The sequence below is a fragment of the Aquarana catesbeiana genome, linkage group LG04 (genome assembly GCF_042186555.1).
Source record: "Aquarana catesbeiana isolate 2022-GZ linkage group LG04, ASM4218655v1, whole genome shotgun sequence".
Taxonomy (NCBI): Eukaryota; Metazoa; Chordata; class Amphibia; order Anura; family Ranidae; genus Aquarana; species Aquarana catesbeiana.
In genome coordinates this window covers 564,904,476-564,928,358 of record NC_133327.1, presented here as the reverse complement: position 1 = coordinate 564,928,358, position 23,883 = coordinate 564,904,476, and the positions used below count along the sequence as shown (strand labels likewise).

At 43.2% G+C, this 23,883-nt stretch overlaps 1 protein-coding gene across 1 annotated transcript in view; it reads left to right on the top strand.

Annotated features, from left to right (window-relative positions):
* Positions 1 to 23,883, top strand: part of KIF26B (kinesin family member 26B) — a 570,886-nt gene that overhangs the window by 1,035 nt on the left and 545,968 nt on the right. Inside the window, exon 2 of the mRNA XM_073628022.1 lies at positions 15,820 to 16,221. Coding sequence (XP_073484123.1) covers positions 15,820 to 16,221 — 402 coding nt within the window. The remainder of the gene's footprint in view (positions 1 to 15,819; positions 16,222 to 23,883) is intronic.

Here is a 23,883-nt window from a genome sequence, read left to right as displayed (position 1 = left end):
CCCCCTTACATTGCTGATCATCAGGAAGAATGTCCCCCTTACATTGCTGATCATCAGGAAGAATGTCCCCCTTACATTGGTGATTATTGAGAATGTCCTACTTACATTGGTGATCAGTGGGAAGAATGTCCCTCTTACATTGGTGATCAGTGGGAAGAATGTCCCCCTTACATTGCTGATCAGTGGGAAGAATATCCCCCCCAACAATGGAGGTCAGTGGGAAGAATGTCCCCCTTACATTGGTGATCAGTGGGAAGAATATCCCCCCCAACAATGGAGGTCAGTGGGAAGAATGTCCCCCTTACATTGCTGATCACCAGGAAGAATGAGCCCCTTACATTGGTGATTATTGGGAAGAATGCCCCCCTTACATTGGTGATCAGTTAGAAGAATATCCCCCTTACATTGGTGATCAGTGGGAAGAATGTCCCTCTTACATTGGTGATTAGTGGGAAGAATATCCCCCCAACAATGGAGGTCAGTGGGAAGAATGTCCCCCTTACATTGCTGATCACCAGGAAGAATGAGCCCCTTACATTGGTGATTATTGAGAATGTCCTCCTTACATTGGTGATCAATGGGAAGAATGCCCCCCTTAAATAGGTGGTCAGTAGGAAGAATGTCCCCTTACAGTGGTGGTCACCAGCAAAAAATGTCCCCCTTACTTAGGTGGTTACTAGGAAGAATGTCCCCCTTAAAGTGGTGGTCACTAGGAAGAATGTACCCCTTACAGTGGTGGTCATTAGGAAGAATGTCCCCCTTACAGTGGTGGTCACTAGGAAGAATGCCTCCCTTACATTGGGGGTCAGTAGGAACAATAGAAGAATGTCCATCTTTCAGTGGTGGTCACTAGGAAGAAAGTCCCCCTTACACAGGTGGTCAGTAGGAAGAATGTCCCCCCTACATTGGTAGTCAGCAGAAGATTGCCCCCTTTACAGTGATGTTGACTAGGAAGAATGCCCCCCTTCCCCTTTACAGTGATGTTCAGCAGCGAGAATGTCTTCCTCACATGGTTGAACACTAGGAAGAATGTCCCCCTTGGTCAGTGAGAAACCCCCCCCCCACCACTGTGGTGGTCAGTAGAAGGAATTACCTCCTTATAGTGGTCAGAGGGAAGAATTACCTCCTTCTTTATAGTGGTCAGTGGGAAGAATGCCCCTCTTAAAGAAATGGTCTGCAGGAAGAATGACCCCCTTAGTGGTGAGTGGTGATCAGTGGGAAGAGTACCTCCCTTATATTTGTGGCAAGTGGGAAGAATGCCACCCTTATATTGGTAGCTAGTGGGAAGAATGTCCCCATACACTGGTAGTGGGACAATGCCCTCCTTACAGTGGTGGTGGTCAGAATGCCACCCTTTGAGACAGCTCATGTAACTGGCTCTGCCAAGTGGTGTTGACCCCAGAATCTAAGCACCATGAGATGAGAGGTCAACCAGCTACAGCTGGAGGGACCCCTGGCAATCTCTGGAGGAGCTCTGGGCTTCCATGGAACCCTGGTTAAGAAAGGCTGACCTAGACATCCTTTCAAGGTGAGATACCAGCTTATTGGCATGTAATAAGGTGGTAAAGATGGAAACTTTATGTTTATAGGAGAATCTACACATTGTCCTTGACATCACTTCGATATCCCTCCTATCTACATGACTACAGATGATCACGATGCTGAATTTTATAGCTTTTGTGTGTGTGTGTAATAAGAAATGCCAGTGTTCTAGGCAGGGACTCACTGCCTGGGGTAACTAGTATGAATTTTCATGTGCATTGATTGTGTTTCTGTGTACTGTGCACTATCCACATCAAAACAAATCTGTAAAAGAAAACAGCTATGCATATGTACTGCAATTTATATCACGAGCTTTGTTCAAAATACATCCAAATATTTGTAAAGTCCCATATGTTCACCAGAAAGTCCATACTATTCGTCCTTTAGTGACACACACTTTGCTGGTCTATTGCTATTGAGATCTAAAGTACACATAAGCTGTCATCTGTGACATGTGATGTATAACAGGAGACGTGCTTGTCCATAACCGGGATAAAAATGACTGTCTGTGTAGTGACAGTGTATGGAGCAGGCACTGGAGATAACTCTGTCTATACAGCACAAAGTGGGAGATATCACCACGTCAAGAGGAAATATGAATGATATATAGAGGTCATACTCAGCACACCACTAGATCCTTTTTTTTTCACTCTCGTAATTCGAGTCATCCTCTATTTTGACATAGTGCAAGGTCACACTCTATGCTTTGGTGAATCTTTCCTGAAATTCTGAACTTGGGTGGTCACTCCATGATTGGTTCCTGTCTTCTGACCTTGGGTGGTCTCTCCATGATCGATCCATGTCTTCTGAACTTGAGTGGTCAGTCCATGATTGATCCCTGTCTTTTGAACTTGGATGTTCAGTCCATGATCAGTCCATGTCTTCTGAACTTGGGTAGTCAGTCTATGATCGATCCATGTCTTCTGAACTTGGATGTTCAGTCTATGATCAATCCATGTCCTCTGAACTTTGGTGATTAGTTAATGATTGATCCATGTCTTCTGAACTTCGGTGGTCAGTCCATGATCGATCTATGTCTTCTGAACTTGGATGTTCAGTCTATGATTAATCCATGTCTTCTGAACTTAAGTGGTCAGTCCATGATTGATCCTTGTCTTCTGAACTTGGATGTTCAGTCTATGATTGATCCATGTCTTCTGAACTTGGATGGTCAGTCCATGATTGAGCCTTGTCTTCTGAACTTGGGTGTTCAGTCCATGATTGATCCCTGTCTTCTGAACCTGGATGTTCAGTCCATGATCGATCCATGTCTTCTGAACCTGGGTGGTAAATCCACAATCCATCCATGTCTTCTGAACTTGGTTGGTCAGTCCATGCTCAAACCATGTCTTCTGAATTTGGATGTTTAATCCATGAACGATCCATGTCTTCTGAACTCGGGTGGTCAGTCCACAATCGATCCATGACTTCTGAACTTGAGTGGTGAGTCCATGATTGATCCATGTCTTCTGAACTTGGATGTTCAGTCCATGATCGATCCTTGTCTTCTGAACTTGGGTGGTCAGTCCATGAACAATCCATGTCGTCTGAACCTGGATGCTCAGTCCATGATTTATCCCTGACTTCTGAACTTGGATGTTCAGTCCTTGATCGATCAATGTCTCTGAACTTGGGTGGTCAGTCCATGATCAATCCATGTCTTCCCGAGAGTCTCCTGGGCATTCTTCCATCTAATAACTGTCTAGGAAAAATAAGAAATGCACGTTTCCCATCTCGAGGAAAGACAAAGAGCTATTTATTATGCTTGAAGGTCTTTTTTTCTGTAGGCAGCTGTTTTCATTTACCTATTATTCATTTTGTACCCAAACAAAGCCTGCATGAAGTAATAAGTGCACCATATGACAATTGGTCATTCGATTAGGGTGATAGCTTCCTAAAATTTCTATGTGGGGAATAGAAGATCAGCCTTGATGGACAGCCTGAATATCCCTGGTAAACTCCATCCTCTAACGTGACGAATCGAGTCTGGGAGATTCAGGAGGAGAAAGCCAGCCGGGTACACATTCCCCAGTGCCATCCTATCAAAGTAACACACCAGCAGGCATCATATAGCAGGCTCCTCTTCTGCTGAAGGGAATTCAGCTACAGTTTATGGAGCAACATTACCACAGTTTAATATCTGAGGAAAATGATCTGCATTGAGGAGGAGCTCTGTTTTTCCTGCAGGATCTCAGATCTAGATGAATTGCTACATGCACTGAAAGCTAAATGAGTTGCATTAGAAAGTCATTAGGCGATCATGTAATGTCTGATGTAGTTTGAACATGGGGTCTGCACAAAACATAATACTTTGCTTTGCCACAGAGCAGGCTATAGATACCTTATTAAAGGTATCATTTCTCCACGATCTCTACATACAAGTGACTGTAGATGTGGAACAGAGTGAGATATATGTTGGCTGTTCATGTCTGTAGAGAAAGAGGGCTGGGAATGATGCTGCAGTGTAAGGTATTGCTTGCATAGTCTTTTATTTATAAAGTAACCATATAAAAGGGTGATAATCACATTCTTCACTTTTTTTCCACAAAATAATAATGCAATTGAGAATGTATTAATACATTGCAGCGATTTCAAGTTTTTGTATCGTTTTTGTTCCTTTTTTTAATAACAATGAAAGCTCCAGGTTGGTTTTGTACAGTAAGCATGTCCATAGATCCAAACAAAGCCCCATATTGTTTTAACTTTTTATCTTTTAATAAACAGAATTGCGTACAGTCACAGTTTTATTATCAATATTGCACACAGGCATATAAAATGGAAATAGTAACAAGAAAAGGATGTGAATGTATTTATACATGTATATATGTATGTAAAGCGCCCTGTAAATTGACAGCACTATATAAGTACCTGTAATATATGAATAAATAAGTACCTATAATATATAAATAAATAAAATAAGAAAACATCTATAAATAGGGGAAAAAAAAACGAAAAACAAAAAAAACTAAAACTAACTTTTGTTTGCCATGGTAGCAGTTGCCGAGCAACATTCCCATTCTTGGTCTGATGTCATTATAACTACAGTACATGTCGCATTGAATTACATGTAGACCATCTGAATAATCATTGATACATCGATGCCCAATAACGTTCACAGAAACCTCAAGCATCGTATTACAGAGTATTGTTAGGCTCGGCTTTGCTATAGACTTTTACAAAATCAGATTAGATATATCTTCGACAAGTACGTTTATCAGCCAAGTCCTAATAAATTACCTGTAATGTGATTTATTGGTGTAATAATAACAGAGGAATAGCTATTTTTTATGCTTTGCTCAACTGGATGACAGAGCGGGCGTAGTGGTGTATGTGGCGTGTTCTCTATACTGTATGTTCTTTGTATAGACAGATATATAAACAGCCTAGCTGGCAGTGTTCTGCAAGAACAGAGCAGGAGCCAAGCAGGAGAGGCAATTGCGTATTGGGTATTGAAAGCTTGGTGGCGTGCTTTCTTTTTTTTTATTGGAGAGATTGAAGGATGTCAAATGATTTAGGAAGGAGGTCTGTGCCAAGCTCCAGAATAATGAGAGCAAGCTAGTAGTGATGAATGTTTTATATGTATAGCATATATACCTGTACATCTTATAAAGGCAAGAAATTGGGAGTGGAGACAGTTCCCAAAACTAGTCTCCAAGAAGCAAGAGAATGGACTATCTTGGTACCAATCGGACAAAATACATATTTGAGTAAAAATGTTAATTTTATTTATACACAAGGATAAAAATCAGGATATCCAGACATAAATGAGAACATCGTGTTCAATGTTCATAACAAGACAATATAAAAATACAAGGTTGTCAAGTGTATTACTGATACCTAATGTGCTCCAAAAATGGAGACAGAAGGTATAGTAGCTTCTCATGGGGCATATGGTCCTCTACATGTTTCGCGGAATGCTACTGCTTCATCAGGAGGATAATATCTAGAATGAATTCAGTTATACATAGGGTCAAAGGTACAATGAACAAATGCTTAATTATGAAAACAATTGGTAAATGGGGAAGAAATGGGTGTACTACCTCTTACCCATAGGCCAATACACAAGGCCTCAGCCAAGGCACCACAAACGTTCCCCCATGGCGGATATGGGGGATGTATGCAAGTGGATGAATTTATCTTCCGCAGTAACTAAATAAAATATACATATACATATATAAGTGTATTGGCATATAGAGGGCAAAAGGGAAATGGAAGAAGGGATTAAAGAGAGGGGAAAAGGGTGGGGGGAGGGTTAGGGGTGGGAGGTGGGAAAAGAAAAGGGGGGAGGGAAAAAGTGGGAAAGGAAGGGAAGGGAAAGAAAAGGGGGGAGAGGAGGAAAAGAGGAGGGGGAGGGGAGTGGCCCAATATAGATCCAAATAAAAGGCAAGAGATAGATGATGTCCAAATTGCAAGTGTTGCAGACTTGGTGTTAAAGCTGAACCGTGGGCTCCCTCACACTGCAAGGGTTGACCCTTTAGCTGTCAGAGCTGTTTTTGAAAAAACTTCTGCATGTGTTAAAATTAACATTTTAGGTCTGAAGATTTTATACAAAGGAGGAGAAATAGAGGGGAAAGCTGCGCCTTAAAAAAGGGAGGCAGAGATCCCACTCTAAACAAGAAGGGGGACTTTACATGTGCCTGACAATGGGAACAAATTAAGAAAAATCTTATTATAAATACATATGTTTATTTCATTAAATTAAAAAGAAGCGCCATCTCTTAAAAACATATGAAAGTTTCCGGTTATATCAAACAATCAGTATGCAACAAGCGTATATAATCAATGCCTTTTGCAAAGTTTGCCTCTTCAGGATTCACACTTAGAGATGACTGGCTGAAACAAATAAAACATGTTCAGCGAAAACACAAAAATGATGAATATAAATCACATGATATCAGCGCAATGGCTTATCAAACCCATATTTCCAGAAAAAAACCTCCATAAAAATTAAAGTTAATTTTAGTGCACTCAAACACAATATATTACAGAACTGCTTGCTAAAATATAAAAGATGAGGTTACGTCGAGTAAATAGATACCAAACATGTCAAGCCTTAAAATTGTGAGCTTCCATGAAATGGTAACAAACTTCGGTAACCACAGTTGTTCATAGGTGATGATTTAAAATCTTTAAAAGTCTTGGGTTTGGCGATAACTGTGTATGATGGCCATAGAATTATTGTTTTTACTCTGGCATGAGTGGGGATACCTATTATGTGTAGCACAGTCATTGTTGTAAGTAGGTGCACATTTTTACATTCATATTTGTATGTACAGTATGTGTTGGTGGGGGGCTTTAATATTTTTTTTAGGTATTTTATTTAGTGATTATGTGTTACTTTAATTTGTCAAACTTTTTTTTTACTGAACTGAACTACTTTATTGCTATTACATAAGAGGCTGACAAGTACCCTATGTATTAGCATATACAGAGTGGCAGGTTCTCTTTAGTAAAACTTTGGTGGTCTATTGGAGCTCTGATGTCTCCCCTATACTCCACTAATCAAGCACAGACTGGGAAATGACAGCTCTGAACCTGGAATTTACCAAATGCTCTTTCCCCAGACATCCAATCTACAAGCAGATGTTTACTGATCTCCCTCCATTCCACCCAGTGACACCCACCATGGTCATCCTGGTCCTGCAGGTGTGCAGCAGAGCCTGGGATACATGGTGGAGGGGTAACACTTTCCATTGATTGTGGAAGTGAGTCAAGCTGCCCAAACAGTTGGCTTGACAAGTATACACACAATCCAGGCTGTTTGAGCAGTGGGTGACCTTGCCGGCATCTTCCCATGTGACATCCTAGATTTGAAAATCATAGGAACCCGATGGAAAATGGATGGTTGATTAGTGACTGCATTCAATAAGATACAGCCACTGTTTGGGTATATTGACAGTGGTCCATTTTGAATTTTTTTGTATTCATGGCTTTCTCGTGGGATTCATATAAGTGACCCTGGTCCTGACACTGTTAATGTGCACCACAGTGACAAAATACCACCGAATGGCTTCCAGCTTGATCTTCCATCTATAGAGAACACCCCTCTTATTGGTGTTCTCTATGGGTGGAAGATCAAGCTGAAGCCATTGATGGTTGGAAGATCAAGTTGAAGCCATTTGGTGGTATTTTTTTTCACTGTGGTGTACATTAAAGTGGATGTAAACCCGAATTTTTTTTTTTTTTTTATCATACTGTAGAGTATAAGATTTGCTATCATTTGAGCCCAGTCTTGCCACACAGAGTTAATCCATCTCTGAGCAATCCTCTTTTATTGTTCAGTGAGAAAAATCTTGACAAACTGATAAAAACTTTGTCAAATCCTCCCCCTTGCTGTGAGTGACAGCCTAAGACACAGGCATTATTTTTCAATTCCCTCCCCCACTCCTTTCTTCAGCAGCTCTGCAAGGATTGGCTGTTCCACACCTCACCATGATTTGGCATGCTGAAGTCATGTGGTTACTTTCCTGTCTTTTCACTGGATGTTAGAGATCATAGCAGAAGTTCAGTTAGAAATATACAGGAGAAAATGCATATTGACAAGGGGAGTGTAGAGGTGGGCGGGGAGTCTACTGACATCACGACTCCACCCACCGAGCTCCAGACAACAGACCCACCCACAGAATATGCAGTTTTTCGGGTCTCATAACAGACAGAGGGGAGACATTTGACAGGTAAAGATACATGCAGGAGGCAGGTATATCCTTATAGATAACCCCTATGGCAGTAGTTTAGAAAGGATGACATTGGGTTTACATCCACTTTAACAGTGTACAGACCAGCATCACTTATATGGATTCATTGTCGATCTGGATGTGCTCTCTTGCGGACCAGCACCTGGCAGCAGTTAATTAAACCAGCTGGAGAACCATTAATTGGGACGTATGAGTGGGGCTTTCTTTCTCATGGGATGTTCTTTATTTAGGGGGTGTCAAACTCAATTTCATTGTGGGATGCATCAACAATGAGCATTATGGTTTCCCTCAAAGGGCCGGTTGTATCTGTAAGACCAGAGCACCCTACCCCCCTTACATCAGATGTCAAGAGCCCCACAATCATAAGTCACGAGTTCCCCTCCCTCTCCCTTACATCACAGTGCACCCCCCTTACCTTGTGCTGCTGCGGGGAAGAAACTGGGGACGGAGCTGGGAAGCAGAAAGTGTAGGGTCTGGAGTAGGACCAGAGGAAGGCTGGAGTCCTGGAATGCTGAGACCAGGGGAGGCAGTGATGAGGGGGTGCTGCAGCTGCACAGAGAGACGCAGAATCTGTAGAAGGAGTTCTGTCTTCTCTGCTGCTGACTGTTGAGATAGGGAAGGGGGCCAGAAACAAGCCTCTCTGTGGCTGCACAGAGAAGCACAGGATCTGGCAGAGGAGTTCTGTCCTCTCTGCTGCTGACTGCTAAGTCAAGGTGGGAGCAGAAATTGTGGGATTGCCGCAGCTGCAGGAGAGGTGTGAGGGCCACATGAAATGGCCCGGAGGGCCAGGTTTGGCCTGCAAACCTTGTGTTTGACATACGATTTAGAGGGTAGGTTCTCCTTAGACAAACAGATCTTGCATTATCAACAAGGCTAGCTTTAATGTTTGGGTCATGTTAGGTGGTGAACTGTGCCATGGCTTACAATAGGTTGTCTAAAATTATACAGCATTACAGGGTTGCCTATTGCTTCAGTGTCTGTCACTGCCGACTTAACAGGATTGATGTGCCATTAGGACTTCAGACACTGTGGATTTTTAGGCACTCTTTCATGAGACACTCTTGTGTCAGAGCTCTAGAAGTGAAGCTTTAATCATGCACAGGTAATTTACTATTACTAGCTCACTTAAACTCTAGTGGTTTCCTCCGTGCATTCAGGTCTGTTTGCAAAGCTGATTTTGTTTGTAAACCAGTAGAAGCCATTTGCTGCTGTTCGTAGCTTGGAGATCAAATGAAAGGACACAGTGCTCATTGCTAGCAGTTTGTTTGAAGCTGAATATTGTTACAGCCTGAGGTCACGGAAAGAGGCCTGGCAATGATGGCATCGTTTGTGGATTTTCCTTAGAAATTGCATTTTGCGCAAGAGTTTGCAAATCATAATCTTTACAAAACTAGCTGCCTTTCATGTCCCAACAGTATAATGTCAATAGGCTGAGGAGACTTCACAAGACAGCGGACAATGGGGTTGATTTACCAAAATTGGAGAGTGCAAAATCGGGTGCAGCTCTGCTTAGAGACCAATCAGCTTGCATTTTTTTTTTTTGTCAAAGCTTGAAGTGTTACTAAACCCAGGAGCCTGCATTCACTATATCTGGTCTCCTATATTACACAGAGCATGAAAATGCAATCATTTTAGTAAATATAAACGGCAAAATACCTTTTCTCATCAGCAGTATATAGCGGTCTTGTGACTTCTATCAGTGTCTGGGTAAACTTTGTAGGAGGAGTTTTCATACTGCACTGGCTGACCATTCAGGATGTAGGGCCCCTGAACCTCTGTTTGGACAGTGCTGATTGGCCCTATGCTAATCACATACACTCTCCCAAGAAAAATAAAAACTCTCTAGCAATGCACACCAAACTGAGCATGTGCAGCCTGACTCCAGTAACTCTGTCTTATCCAGAAATGTTTTAGAGACAGTGCAAGAAGGGGAGGATCTGTGCATACAGGATCAAACAGCTTTTTTTACACAATGCAGAGGATTGACCCCTTAGATTCCACAGTATAACAAGCATGCTTTAATGCATATACAGACTGATTTTACTGTTGTGGGTTTAGTAACACTTTAATTGAACAAGCTTAAGTTAAAAGCTGATTGGTTACCATGCACAGCTGCGCCAGATTTTGCATTCTCCAGTTTTAGTAAATCAACCCCAATGCGTGCATACTAGGTGCATCTTGTTTTTAGATTCCCAGTTAAAATCTCCATTGCCAACCATATCTCTGTCATACTGGTATCTGCCTCCCAAGGATAACATAATGATGTCAGCACATCTCTTTAGCTTAATTAAAGGGGTACATAATGTTTTCCATTTTTGTAAGACCCGTAAGACAGTGTGCAGTGACTGGCGTGTTTCTGAGCTTGATTAATTCCTTTCATCGCAGGGGCACTAGCACACATTGGAAAACAATTGTTTTCTATGTGCCCTGTTTCAATTATCCCAGTTAGGCAGGCCATACACAGAGCAAATGCCTTTCCTGCAACCACAGGTTGCAAGAAAGAAATTCGCTTGATTCCCCCATCAACACAGAGAGTGCTGATACAGGAATCCCTCCTGCTTGGCCTTTGTCTTCTCCCAGTGGGGGGGGGGATTTGCCAGCTGGGAGAAGACAGTGATTATCACTAGCGGCTATCGCAAGTGAATCCGTCGGGCTGGTTGTACCCAAGTTGATTGATTGATCTAGGCTGGTTCCAGCTAACCCGGCCGAGATTCGAGCCATTTATGGCCTGCCTTAGTCTAGGTTCACATCCATGCCAGTGGTGTGGCTCATGCTTGCACAGGCACAGCAGACTATTAATTTGATGTGCCTTTGTACCTGCTTTTTCCCACAGGAACCCTTATAAATGCGGCCACATGGTGCTTTGGCATTGTGCAGTTTCACACACCCGAAAATGCACCAAGTATAATATAAGGTATATAACGGCTTATTTAAAAAAAAAACATACACTGGGGCATATCATTTACTATAACAGAGGGGATGGTAGAAGGAACACTGAGGGGAGGGCTGGGGGAGCGGACTGAGATGACAGGCAGGGAGGGGAAGGGGGAAAGAACAAAGGAGAGCTGCGGATGACGGAGGCACGTAAACTGACCACGGTGTCAGGGCTCAGCAGCGATGATAAACCGTGGTCAGTTTACAGGGGGGAGGGCTAGGGCTGAAACGATTAATCGATATTATCGATAATAATCGATAATGAAAATCGTTGTCAACGATTTTCATTATCGATTAGTTGGTCCGCACCTTCCTTCTGTCTGTCCGTCCGTTTTAAATCCTCCCTCCCTGTGTCCTCGGCGCCGCCATTTGTGACCAGGCACGTCTGCGCCGCCGCACGTCCACGGCGCGCCTCTCCTCCTCCTTGCTGACGTCACCCCCCCCTGATCTTCTCAGCCCCGCCCACTGCCTCGAGGGAACAGAGAAAAAATCCTCCCTCCTGTGTCCTCGGCGCCGCCGTTTGTGACCAGGCACGTCCGCGGCGCACCTCTCCCCCTCCTCCTCTTTGCAGACGTCATCCCCACTGATCTCAGCCCTGCCCGCTGCCTCGAGGGAACAGAGAGGCGAGGGCAAGAAGCGAGGAGAGCCGAGCTGCACATTCATAGTGAAAGGTAGCAGCTAATAACACAGTAAAAACAGCACATTTTTATGACCAGGCACCATCCTAACAGTATTACTGGGGAGGGAGGGGGGGGGAATGCCCCATCATTGGTGTTCCTGGGAGGGAGGGGAATAGACATAGTGCCCCATTGGTGTTCCTGGGAAGGGGGGGAATAGTGCCCCATTGGTGTTCCTGGGAGGGGGGGGAATAGTGCCCCATTGGTGTTCCTGGGGGGGGGAATAGTGCCCCATTGGTGTTCCTGGGAGGGGGGGGAATAGTGCCCCATTGGTGTTCCTGGGAGGGGGGGGGGTGCCTGGAGTAGTAGTTCCCCATCATTGGTTTTCCTGGGTGGGAGGAGAATAGACATAGTGCCCCATTGGTGTTCCTGGGAGGGGGGGGGTAGTGCCCCATTGGTGTTCCTGGGAGGGGTGGGGGGATAGTGCCCCATCATTGGTGTTCCTGGGAGGAATAGTGCCCCGTCATTGGTGACCCCGGGAGGAATAGCGCCCCGTCATTGGTGACCCCGGGAGGAATAGCGCCCCGTCATTGGTGTCCCCGGGAGGAATAGCGCCCTGTCATTGGTGACCCCGGGAGGAATAGCGCCCCGTCATTGGTGACCCCGGGAGGAATAGCGCCCCGTCATTGGTGACCCCGGGAGGAATAGCGCCCCGTCATTGGTGACCCCGGGAGGAATAGCGCCCCGTCATTGGTGACCCCGGGAGGAATAGCACCCCGTCATTGGTGACCCCGGGAGGAATAGCACCCCGTCATTGGTGTCCCCGGGAGGAATAGCGCCCCGTCATTGGTGACCCCGGGAGGAATAGCACCCCGTCATTGGTGACCCCGGGAGGAATAGCACCCCGTCATTGGTGTCCCCGGGAGGAATAGCGCCCCGTCATTGGTGTCCCCGGGAGGAATAGCGCCCCGTCATTGGTGTCCCCGGGAGGAATAGAAAAAAATGGCACATTACGATTTTTTTTATGATTTTATCCGATTAATCGATTAATCGAAAAAATAATCGGCCGATTAATCGATTATGAAAATAATCGTTAGTTGCAGCCCTAGGGAGGGCAGAACCAGGCAGGATCAGCCAGGTATTTCAGGTGATAGAAGGGGGCCAAATGACACAGCACAACCACTGTGCTGTTGTTCATGCTTTAAAGGAACAGGATCCATTTTTATTTTTTTTTTTTTTAGGCTTACAAACACTTTAATTGAAGAAGCTGAAATAAAAGCTGATTTGCTACCATGCACAGCTGCACCAGATTCTGAGTGCTCCAGTTTTAGTAAATATCCCTCTAAGTGTAATTTCTGTCTACTGCCTCCTTCCCCTGCTGTAAGCATGAGTCACTTCTGATGAGTTTTCCTGACACCAGGAGAAAATTGGTGCCAGGGGTGGGCACAACTTGTGATTGACAGCCTCAACTCTGTATCTGTGTGCTGTGTAATGGGGGGGGGGGGGGGGTCCCTTGAATCAGCTTTAGGAGCTCTCCTCATTTATGTAACTTCATTTCTCTACCCCCTGCTTTTCAGAGCTGAGCGATCCTGTGTATATTCTGCACTTTGAGTGGATGTAGGGAAAAGATGGCTGTAGTTACACAGGTACAACTTATGTAGGAGGAAATGTTTAATCACCTGAGACTAGTCAGTTCATTAGGTATAGGTAAACGTTTAGAACCACTTTAATCAGAAACAAACATTTGCATTAGTCTTTTTATCATAGAGACAAACATTTCATTGGTTGAAGAAAAAATGTATCAACGCAGTCTCATTTTTTTGTTCTTGTAATGGCAGGGACCGACTTACAGCTGTTTTTAGTTATTGGAAACAGAGAGTTTGTGTAATTATATATATTACATAAATGATGGAGATGTAGTACTATTTTATTAGTAATGTGGTATTTGTTATGAATATCTAAAATGATGGAGTTGTGACATAAGATAACTTTGAAAAGATACTGAGATGTAAGTATGTGACAGCTATTACATTCAGATGCAGGCACAGGGTAATTATGATGTGCAAGTATAATGCTTAGAAAAAGCAGCTCTGATGAAATTGTTGTATAGAGATTAGGTAGGTGTGTGTTCAACCATAAATGAATTATGCATTTAAATATAAATATGTAAAATAATGTAAAATATAATGACACTTTTTGGAGTGAATTCATTAAAACTGGAACAGAGGAAAAAGCGGAAATGCCAATAGCAGCCAGTCAGGTTTTCCTTTTCATTTTGTGTAAATATTAAACAACAATTCTGCTGTTTTCCTGTTTTTTTCTATTTTAATAAATAATCTAGTCATTAAAGAGTAACTCCACTTTTGCTGAGAAAAAAAAAAACATTCCATGGGTGCTCTATGTACATTGCAAGGATTTTAACAAACTTTGTTGCAGATTCCTACCTTTTGTTATTCTGAAAGAATAGCGGTTTGTGGACAGTGAATCTGTATGGGGTTTTATAATAATTAGTCAGCCGCTGCACCTGCAGGACACTGATGAGGCAAGCTGCAGGGTCTGCATCCCTTTAGATGTGATTTCCCTTTGAGCATATCTCACCTAAAATTAAATTTTTGTTGCAGGGGATGCTCAAAATCTGACTTGTATCTTAGGCCCCTTTCACACAGGCACCTCCGCTTGCTCAGCTGGGGATCGATCTGCTGATTCCCACTGAGCAGACGGATGACAGGTCTGTCTCTGCTCACTGCGCAGAGAGAAGACAGCCCCGGTCCCGCTCTCCCCATGGGGAAATCGGGTGAAAATGGACTGCCTGTCCGTTTTCACCTGATCATATCCGATCCGCCGGACGGATGGAAAATAGGGTCACCATCCGTCTGGATTTGGCGGACAGGATCAGATCGGATAGCGGCGGATGTCAGCGGATATGTCACCGCTGACATAAGCCGCTCCATAGGGGTGAACGGAGTGTCCGATCTGAAAAAATGACAGGCAGACCTGATCAGACAGCCCGTGTGAAAGGGCCCTTAGTGTAGACGTCTGGGAAAATCAGTAAGCCAATCACACAAGTAGGAAATGACATATCTGGGGGGCGTTCTGTACTCATTCTGTGTACAGAACACCTCCAGGTAGCCATATTGCAATTCACAGAAAATGACAGAGCTGCAGATTGAAAAGGGAAAGGTAATTTTTAATAACATTCAATTACATTATGACTTGCGTCGCAATTGTATACTCTCTATTTTTTTTTTTATTTGCTAATTTTTTTTCCCCACAAAAATGGAGTTACCCTTTAAAGTAGACCGTCAAATGCAAGCTATGCCTATCCATAAGGTTGGCTTGTCCCCACGATTCTGTGTGTGATTCATGTAAAAACATGAAATCAAATAATAATGTCACATTAAGAGAAAAATATACTTACTATGTACCTCAGCCCATACCTGCAGTTAATGGGCAAGGGTGGCATTATGGGCCTTCCAGTGGGATCCTGGGAAAACTTGGGATCCTAAATCTAACATAAGCATCATAGTACAAGAATTGGGATCCTAAGATTTCCCAGATCTTGTTGGAAGGCTTGTAAAGTCACCCTTGCCTAGGTGTAGTGGGTGTGCAAGGTAAACATATTTTTTACTTATTTCCTAATGTGTATTTTTTTTTTTTTTTATATTTAAGTCAGCAGAGTGGGGATATGAGTAACTTTGTGGTGCAAGGTCCGCTATTGTTACCCTAGCAAATCATACAGACCCAGTGGGGTTGATTTACTAAAACTTGAACGTGCAAAATCTGGTGCAGCTGCGCATGGTAGCCAATCAGCTTCTAACTTCAGCTTGTTCATTTAAGCTTTGACAAAAAACCTGAGCTGCACCAAATTTTCATTCTCCAGTTTTAGTAAACCAAGCCCAATGTTTCTTCATCTTGCAGTATACTGTCTATGATAAATTATGTACAGAAGAGAACATTCAATCTACAAGCAAGCAGTCACATAAGAAAGTTATGGAACAGTTCTAATACACTTTATTTTGTATTATTTATAGGTCAACGAAGTATGCTCCCCCACAAAATCATCTGCACCCTTCTCTCCAGAGAGCTGGTATAGAAAAGCCTATGAGGAGTCTCGAGCTGGTAGTAGGCCTACTCCTGAAGGTGCAGGATCCATACCGGGTTCATCTGGTACTCCTTCTCCTGGCTCTGGAACCTCCTCCCCTGGCTCCTTCTCAGGGTCACCTGGACCTGCATCCCCTGGAATTGGAAACAGCTCTCCTGGATCACTAGGTGGATCTCCTGGATTTGGCACAGGATCTCCTGGCTCTGGTAGCGGTGGAGGATCATCTCCCGGGTCTGACAGAGGTGTATGGTGTGAGAATTGCAACGCACGTTTAGTAGAGTTGAAGAGGCAGGCCCTTAAACTGCTGCTGCCAGGACCCCATTCCAGTAAGGTAAGAGCATAGATATAGGTGAAAATATTGATGCCTAATGTAGTTTAAAAAATGATGAATGACAACCAGAGAAAAGAAAATGGAAACAGAACTGAAGGGGTTGCCCAAAGTAACTACTTAGGTTTCATATGTTCCAGGAAGGTAAAATAAGGTTACTACGGGTAGATATTCCATTTTTGTTTCAGGTTCTTTTACTGTTTTTAAAAATGTGCCCCTTGCATCCTTTGGGGCCCCCAGACAGTTGTAAATAAATGGGTCCCAGAAGGCTCCTGGCCCCTCCTCTTCATCGGGTGCCCCCATGGAAAACTGCTTTTCATGGGGGCACCCGTGCGGGTGCGATCACAAGCCCCACTGCTACGTTAATTTTCACAGACAGCAGGACTTGGCCCCGCCTCCCCCCCGCTCTTGTGTCACTGGATTTGATTGACAGCAGCGAGAGCCAATGGCTCCCGCTGCTATCAATCTATCTAATGAGGACAAAGACAGTGGCTGGAGCCTCTGGGCTTGTGCTTGTCGCTGGAACGAATAGGTTCAGGTAAGAAAAAGGGGGGGGGGGGCTCTGGGGGGCAGCTGCAGCACAGAAGGTTTTTCACTTTAATGCATAGAATGCAGTAAGGTGAAAAACCTTGAGACTTTACAAGCCCTTTAATCTTCTAGTGCAGGGGTCTCCAAACTTTCTTAGCAAAGGGCCCATTTACTGTCCTTCAGACTTTAGGGGGGCTGGATAGTGCCCAGTGGGAGTAGAAAAGGTCCTGAGGTCAGTGAGAAAAATAATGCCCCATCTTTTGTATTAGTGTGAGGAATAGTGCCCCATCGTTGGTGTCAGTGGTTGGAATTGTGCCCCATCATTGGTGTCATTGGAAGGAATTGTGCCCCATTATTGGTTTCAGTGGGAGGAATTGTGCCCCATTATTGGTATCAGTGGGAGGAATAGTGCCCCAACATTGGTGTCATTAGGAGGAATAGTGCCCCAACATTGGTGTCATTAGGAGGAATAGTGCCCCATCACTGGTGTCATTGGGAGAAATTGTTTCCCTTCATTGGGGTCAGTGGGAGGAATAGTGCCTCATTGTTGGTATCAGTAGATGAAACAGTAGCCCAAGGGCCGGATAAAAGCAAGCAAAGGGCCACATCTGGCCCCAGGGCCACAGTTTGGAGACCTCTGTTCTAGTGCATCTAACACTCCCCTCCCCCTAGACTGGCATTGCTGCTGCCCATGGTGTCTCTGTGGCTCCTTCATCTAAAGTGGAGGCACACTAATACAGGAGATGTGTTACTGGCCAGATCACCAGGTGAAAACAGAAGAAGCAAAAAGCCTAAAAAGGAAAACTAATGCAACCACCACATCTAATGATTGGTAAGCTGAAATATATTAGCTTTTTGGCTTTGGGTTTAATACAGCTTTAAGCTAGCCCCTGCAGGGATGAACGGAAGAAATCATTTGATTCTTTAATTTGCACTAAACAACACAGATGGAGGAATCTCCCCGGCCATTGTATTCGGGTGACTACACCACCCAACAACAACAATGGCAGCTCAGTTGATTTTCAGCCCTGGCAAATTAATTTTCCTGGGGATCAAGGAATATTTTTGAATAATAAAAGGTATAGGTTTAAAAAAAAAATGATACTGCTGTTTTATATTGTAGCATGGCAGGAATGTATTCATGCAGACCTGTAATTTCCTAAAAAGGGTCCACTTTACAAATCTTGAAAATCAGAAGCCCCGTTTTACATAGATTGAAATATTAATATTTAAAAAAGCAGACCGGAGAGGGTTTGGTGTTGGTATTATTAAATGGTAATTTATAGTAAAATAAGAATACACAATAAATTGCGCTACAGTAATGTACATCCTGAAGAAAGTGAAAAGATTACCGCTGGCTGGATCACTATAATCTAGAATATTTGCAACATGTGTGTAAAGCGTGTATTATGCCTCCAATATGACACCTCTGAGATGACATTTCCACTGTCATTTGTTAGTAAGCAAATTGTACAAGTGAGCGTTTTCATTAAAGCAGGAATATGAAGTGGTGTTGCTGAATGACTTGGACATTGGTTGTTAGGGAAACCTTACTGTGGGCAGGTGGTGTTTTCAGATCATTTGTTGAATGCAATAATTGTGCAAAATGAAAATCCCAACCGCAGTCTTGATGTCTCCATGCATGAATTAAGGCTAACAGGTTTGATCTTTGATATCTCGCTGAAACCTAATTTACCATTCCTCTGTCACATGAGCTTTGATTATTTTAGATTGCTTAGAGGAAATGTAAAGTTTTTTTCTTTTATATCTTTTCTTTATAAAGTTTAGAACTTTAAAATGTCTTGTGTTTGTGTGTGAAATATGAACTATTGTATTTGAACATTTCATATTTATTACTTATAACCAGCAAATGCTGCACTCAGGGCTATTTTTTTTAGCTCTACCCCCAGATGATTTACTGCTATGCCATGAATAGCCTATTTTGTAAATAAACCTTAAAGCGGATTTTCTCTGTATCTAAGCACAAGAAACTGAAAACGCTATTTAATTCATTTTTAATATTCAAAGCAAACTCTGCCATCCATCCATCCATGTCCCTATGCTTTATTTTGTTGAGAAATAACACCTCCCTAGCATTTCTGGCCATGGCCATCTTGAGTAAGGGCAAAAGATTCATGTAGCATTTACTTCCTGGAATCCATCTGGCCTTAGCCCATGCATGCAGGTGTTTCATCAGATTAGGCGACCCGTCAGAATTTGTAATGGAAGTGAGGTTTCGTCGCCGCCATCTTGCTACACCCCACACCCCTCCACAGTAAGGAAACAGTGAGAAGGGGGCAAGCGGACATCTTGTTACACCCACCAGAGTTTTGCATTTCACATTAATTTTTAACAGTAAACAGAGCTTATATGGTAAAACACAGTATTAACAAATCCGTCGGACTGTTTACATGTTCAATTATAAAAGCAGCGGTGTTCTGTCAGATTTGCAAACCTGTGAGATCAGCAAGCTGCTTTTAAAATTCAACATCTAAACAGTCCTTCGGATACTGTATTTCCTCATATAAGCTCTGTTTACTGAGAAAAATAAGTGTGAAATGCAAGTCTCCGGTGGGTGTAACAAGATGTCTGCTTGCCCCTTCTTGTGTATTCTTACTGTGGAGGAGTGCAGCAAGATGGCGGTGATGGAACGCCACTTCCGTTACAAATTCAGACAGGGGTCGCCTAATCTGACGAAACACCTGCAGGAGAGTGTGATTAGCTGAGAAAGCCCCTCCTCCTCTCCTCCCCTCCTGGAGACTCCTGGGATGTATGGCATCATTTGTCTAGACAAAAAAATAGGAAGTAACTGAAGAAATGTAAAAAAAAAAAAAAAAAAAAAGATTAAAACGAGTAAATATGATATACTTTCTATTTGCTAACGCTAGAAGCACAAGGATTAAAAATAACCAATGTTGATTGGGAGCGTGAAGTTCCACTATAATAGTAGGAGATCAAATTATACATACACAGTTGAATGACTCAGAGGAGGGTCATACCTCTGTTATTATTATTATACAGACTTTATATAGCGCCAACAGTTTGTGCAGCGCTTTACAACATGAGGGCAGACAGTTACAATACAAATCAATACAGGAGGAATCAGAGGGACCTGCTCCTTAGAGCTTACAATCTGTTGGAAGCAGTCTATAAATGAGCAGGTAGTGCTGAACTTTAGGAAGCCCAGCATGCTCTCCAAGCATAGTTTAAACACTTTCATTTACATAATAAATTGTAAAATATAGATATTCTATTAATAATGAAGAAATAAAAAACTTATAAAAAATTAGGTGATGTACCTTTAACATATTTCTATATTTGTAAAAGGCTAAGTTCACCTTTGTTCACCCTTTTTTTTTTTTGCTCCCTCCAGCTCCCCTATGTACCAATATAGCATTAATGTACTTCTTTTGCAAAAATAAAACAGCTTTTCATTAATTCTACACAGGCTTACCTCACTGTCTTCATAGCTGACCACCTAAGGACCGGGCCTCTTTTTTAGATGTGTTGTTTACAAGTTAAAAACAGTTTTTTTTTTTTTTACTTAGAACCCCCAAACATTATATATTTTTTCCCTAACACCCTAGAGAATAAAATGGCGGTCGTTGCAATACTTTCTGTCACACCGTATTTGCGCAGCGGTCTTACAAGCGTACTTTTTTTGAAATAAATACACTTTTTTGAATTAAAAAATAAGACAACAGTAAAGTTAGCCCAATTAAAACATAATAACATAATAAAAAACATAATAAAACAACAGTACAATGACGGCTGCTGTCTGATGAAAATATGACATAACAGTAAAAATGAGTTTCTCACTTTCTGGCAAAGCATTCTGTATGTGCGGTCATTTACAGCAAAGATTATCTATAGAAGTGACCATTTTGAGTGCTGGACAACTGCAGTCCTAAAATATCTGCTATTGTTAGAGAACAAATAATCAAAGACAACAACTGATCATCCTAAATTGTTTGAGTTGCGTAAACAAATGTAGAATATAAAATACTATAATTTGTTCTCACATTGTCATTCTGATGATTCAAACTATTTAATATCTTCGGAAAAAGTCTAAGGCAGGCCATAGACTGTGCAAATTTGTTTTCCTGCGAAAGAAATTTGCATGATTCCCCCATCAACACAGACAATGCTGACAGGAGAATCCCTCCTTCAGGCTGGGTTCACATATATGCGAATTGGATGTGGATTTCCCCGCATCCAATTCGCATGACAGGCGAGTGTGACTGGCTCTCAATGGAGCCGGTTCACACAGGCCCGGGGCGGCCGCAGGCCTGATTGCAGAAGGGTTCTGTGCTTGTTTGGGTCCGGTTCAGGTGTGAATTCAGGCAAAAATTTGTTCCTGAATGGCACCTGAACAGGTGAACAGACAAGCACCGGACCCCAGGAAGGAACCCTCGGCTGCACATATGTGAACCTGGCCTCAGAGCACTTGTTTGCTCTCGGTGGGGGAAGCCGTCCCTGCCAGGAAAATACAGTGAATACTGCTGGTGGCTGTAGCAGTCGCTAGCAATAATCACAGTGAAAATCCGTAAGACTGGTTGTACCCAAGTTGTTCGATCGATCAACTTGGTACATTTTCCGTGTGCACACACATTTCGAATATGGCACTGGCTGAGATTCGAACAGTCTATGGTCGGCCTAAGGCTGCATTCACATCTGAGCGATGTCACGTGTTTTAACACAACAGCCCATGACCTGAATGGGCTGCCTGTCACATGACAAAGTCACCAAGAAGCTCAAGTATCAGTTTTTGCCACTAAGCCAAGCTTGTTTGTGCATGTTTTTGCATGGAAAACACGTGACCGCTACCCGCTTCTAGCATACCATTAAGAAATAATAGCACTGCAAGCACAACCGTTTTTGTGTACTAGGTGTTCTGTTTTTAACTAAGGGATGTGATGGATTTTATTACCTGCTTTGCAGGTAAACAAAATCCATCACATCCCTGCTGACAGAACAGAGCTCTGCCTTGTTTGCATAGGCAGAGCTCTGTTCTGTGTCTCTGCTCGCCCATCAGCGGGTCTCAGCCGACATCTGTTGGTCAGCACCTGCTGATTGGCTTGTGCTGTGTCTAATATCTTCCTGCTTGGAAGTGCTGGATCACGTACTAGGTACGTGATCTGGTGCAGGAGAGCCACTCTGCCACTGTACTCCTATGGGAGGCGGTCAGCAAGTGGTTATTCTCCCCCCTCTGTGTCCCCTACACTTTCATTAGAAAATAGAAGAAATATAGTAATAAATATGGCCCTTAAAGGGTTGTAAAGGTTCGTGTTGTTTCACCTTAATGCATCTTATGCATTAAGGTGAAAAAACACCTGTCAGTGACCGGCCCCCTGCGCCCCCCCTTTTTACTTACCTGAGCCCTCGAACTTGTCCCACGGGGACGCACCGTCTCTCTGCTAGGGGATTTTCGGCTGTTGATAAAATAGATTGATAGCAGCGCAGTCATTGGCTCCCACTGCTGTCAATCGAATCCAATGACGCGTGGGGTGGGGCTGAGTCCTGCATTCGGCATCTATGGACGCTGAATGCTGGACTTGGGAGCACGCCCGCAAGGTAACCCCCCCGGGAGAGCGCTTCTCCTAGGGTGTTATCTGATGCGGGGAGGAGCCGATAGAGAGCCGCCGAGGGACCCCAGAAGAGCAGATTCAGGGCCACTCTGTGCAAAACGAGCTGCACAGTGGAGGTAAGTATGATATGTTTGTTTTTTTTTTTAAAAAAGAACCTTTAGTGTCACTTGTATGCCCTGTACGCATGGTCGGATTTTCCGACGGAAAATGTGTGATAGGACCTTGTTGTCGGAAATTCCGACCGTGTGTAGGCTCCATCACACTTTTTCCATTGGATTTTCCGACACACAAAGTTTGAGAGCAGGCTATAAAATTTTCCGACAACAAAATCCGTTGTCGGAATTTCCGATCGTGTGTACACAAATCCGACGCACAAAGTGCCACGCATGCTCAGAATAAATAAAGAGATGAAAGCTATTGGCTACTGCCCCGTTTAGAGTCCCGACATACGTGTTTTACGTCACTGCGTTCAGAACGATCGGATTTTCCGACAACTTTGTGTGACCGTGTGTATGCAAGACAAGTTTGAGCCAACATCCGTCGGAAAAAATCTTAGGATTTTGTTGTCGGAATGTCCGATCAATGTCCGACCGTGTGTACGGGGCATAAGCCTGTCATGCACAGCTAGAAAAAGCAGGAAACTCAAGTTGTGCCTGGCCTTGACACCAGCGGGCTCAACAAACTTCACTCTAAAAACTGGAGTAGCTGGATGGAAAATTGTCAGGCGCAGCCACTGTTTGGGTATTCTGACAGTCTTGCGTAACGATGGATGGAGAAATCTATTAGACCTCTATGTGTATGGCTAATCTTACATATAGTGTGGCCAGTGTGTCAATCCATCATCAGGGTGAATTCAATTATACTTGGTCTTTAAAAAGGGATGTAAAAAATGATGCATCAGTGAAATAAAATGTGTTGATCAATAAAGTTAATTTAGTTATTGAGCAGAAATATAGGCAGTGCAGGAAACCCATAGAATAAACATCTTGAAATTAAAGTGGTGTTCCGGCCGAAATGATACTTTTTAAATAAAAATACCCCTATAATACACAAGCTTCATGTATTCTAGTAAAGTTAGTCTGTAAACTAAGGTCTGTTTTGTTAGTTTATAGCAGTAGTTTGTTATTTTATAAACTTACAGCAGGCCGTGGCCATCTTAAGTGTGGGCATCTGAAGCCAGACTGTATTTCTTCCTGGATCTCATCCTTGCAGATCTCGCACATGCTCAGTGCAGCACAAGCAGTGTCATAGGTTTCAGGTCAGGTTTCCATAGCAATGGCAGTTTCAGAGGAAGTTGCCGCCCCTTCCCAGAAGGCATTGCAAACAGGAAATGATGCGATGGGCCGCGGCCGGGGAGGAGGAAGTGAAAAATGAATACAGCAGATATACAGTAGGTGCTGAGAAAAAAAAAAATGTAAATATCCAATTCGTTTACAGTGCACAGTTTAGTGAGGGATGCTGAAGAGTTGTAAAAGTGGGTGGAACTCCACTTTAAAAGAGGACAAGTTCATAAGTGTGGACCATTGTACAATATTCGGTTTTGCCTGGT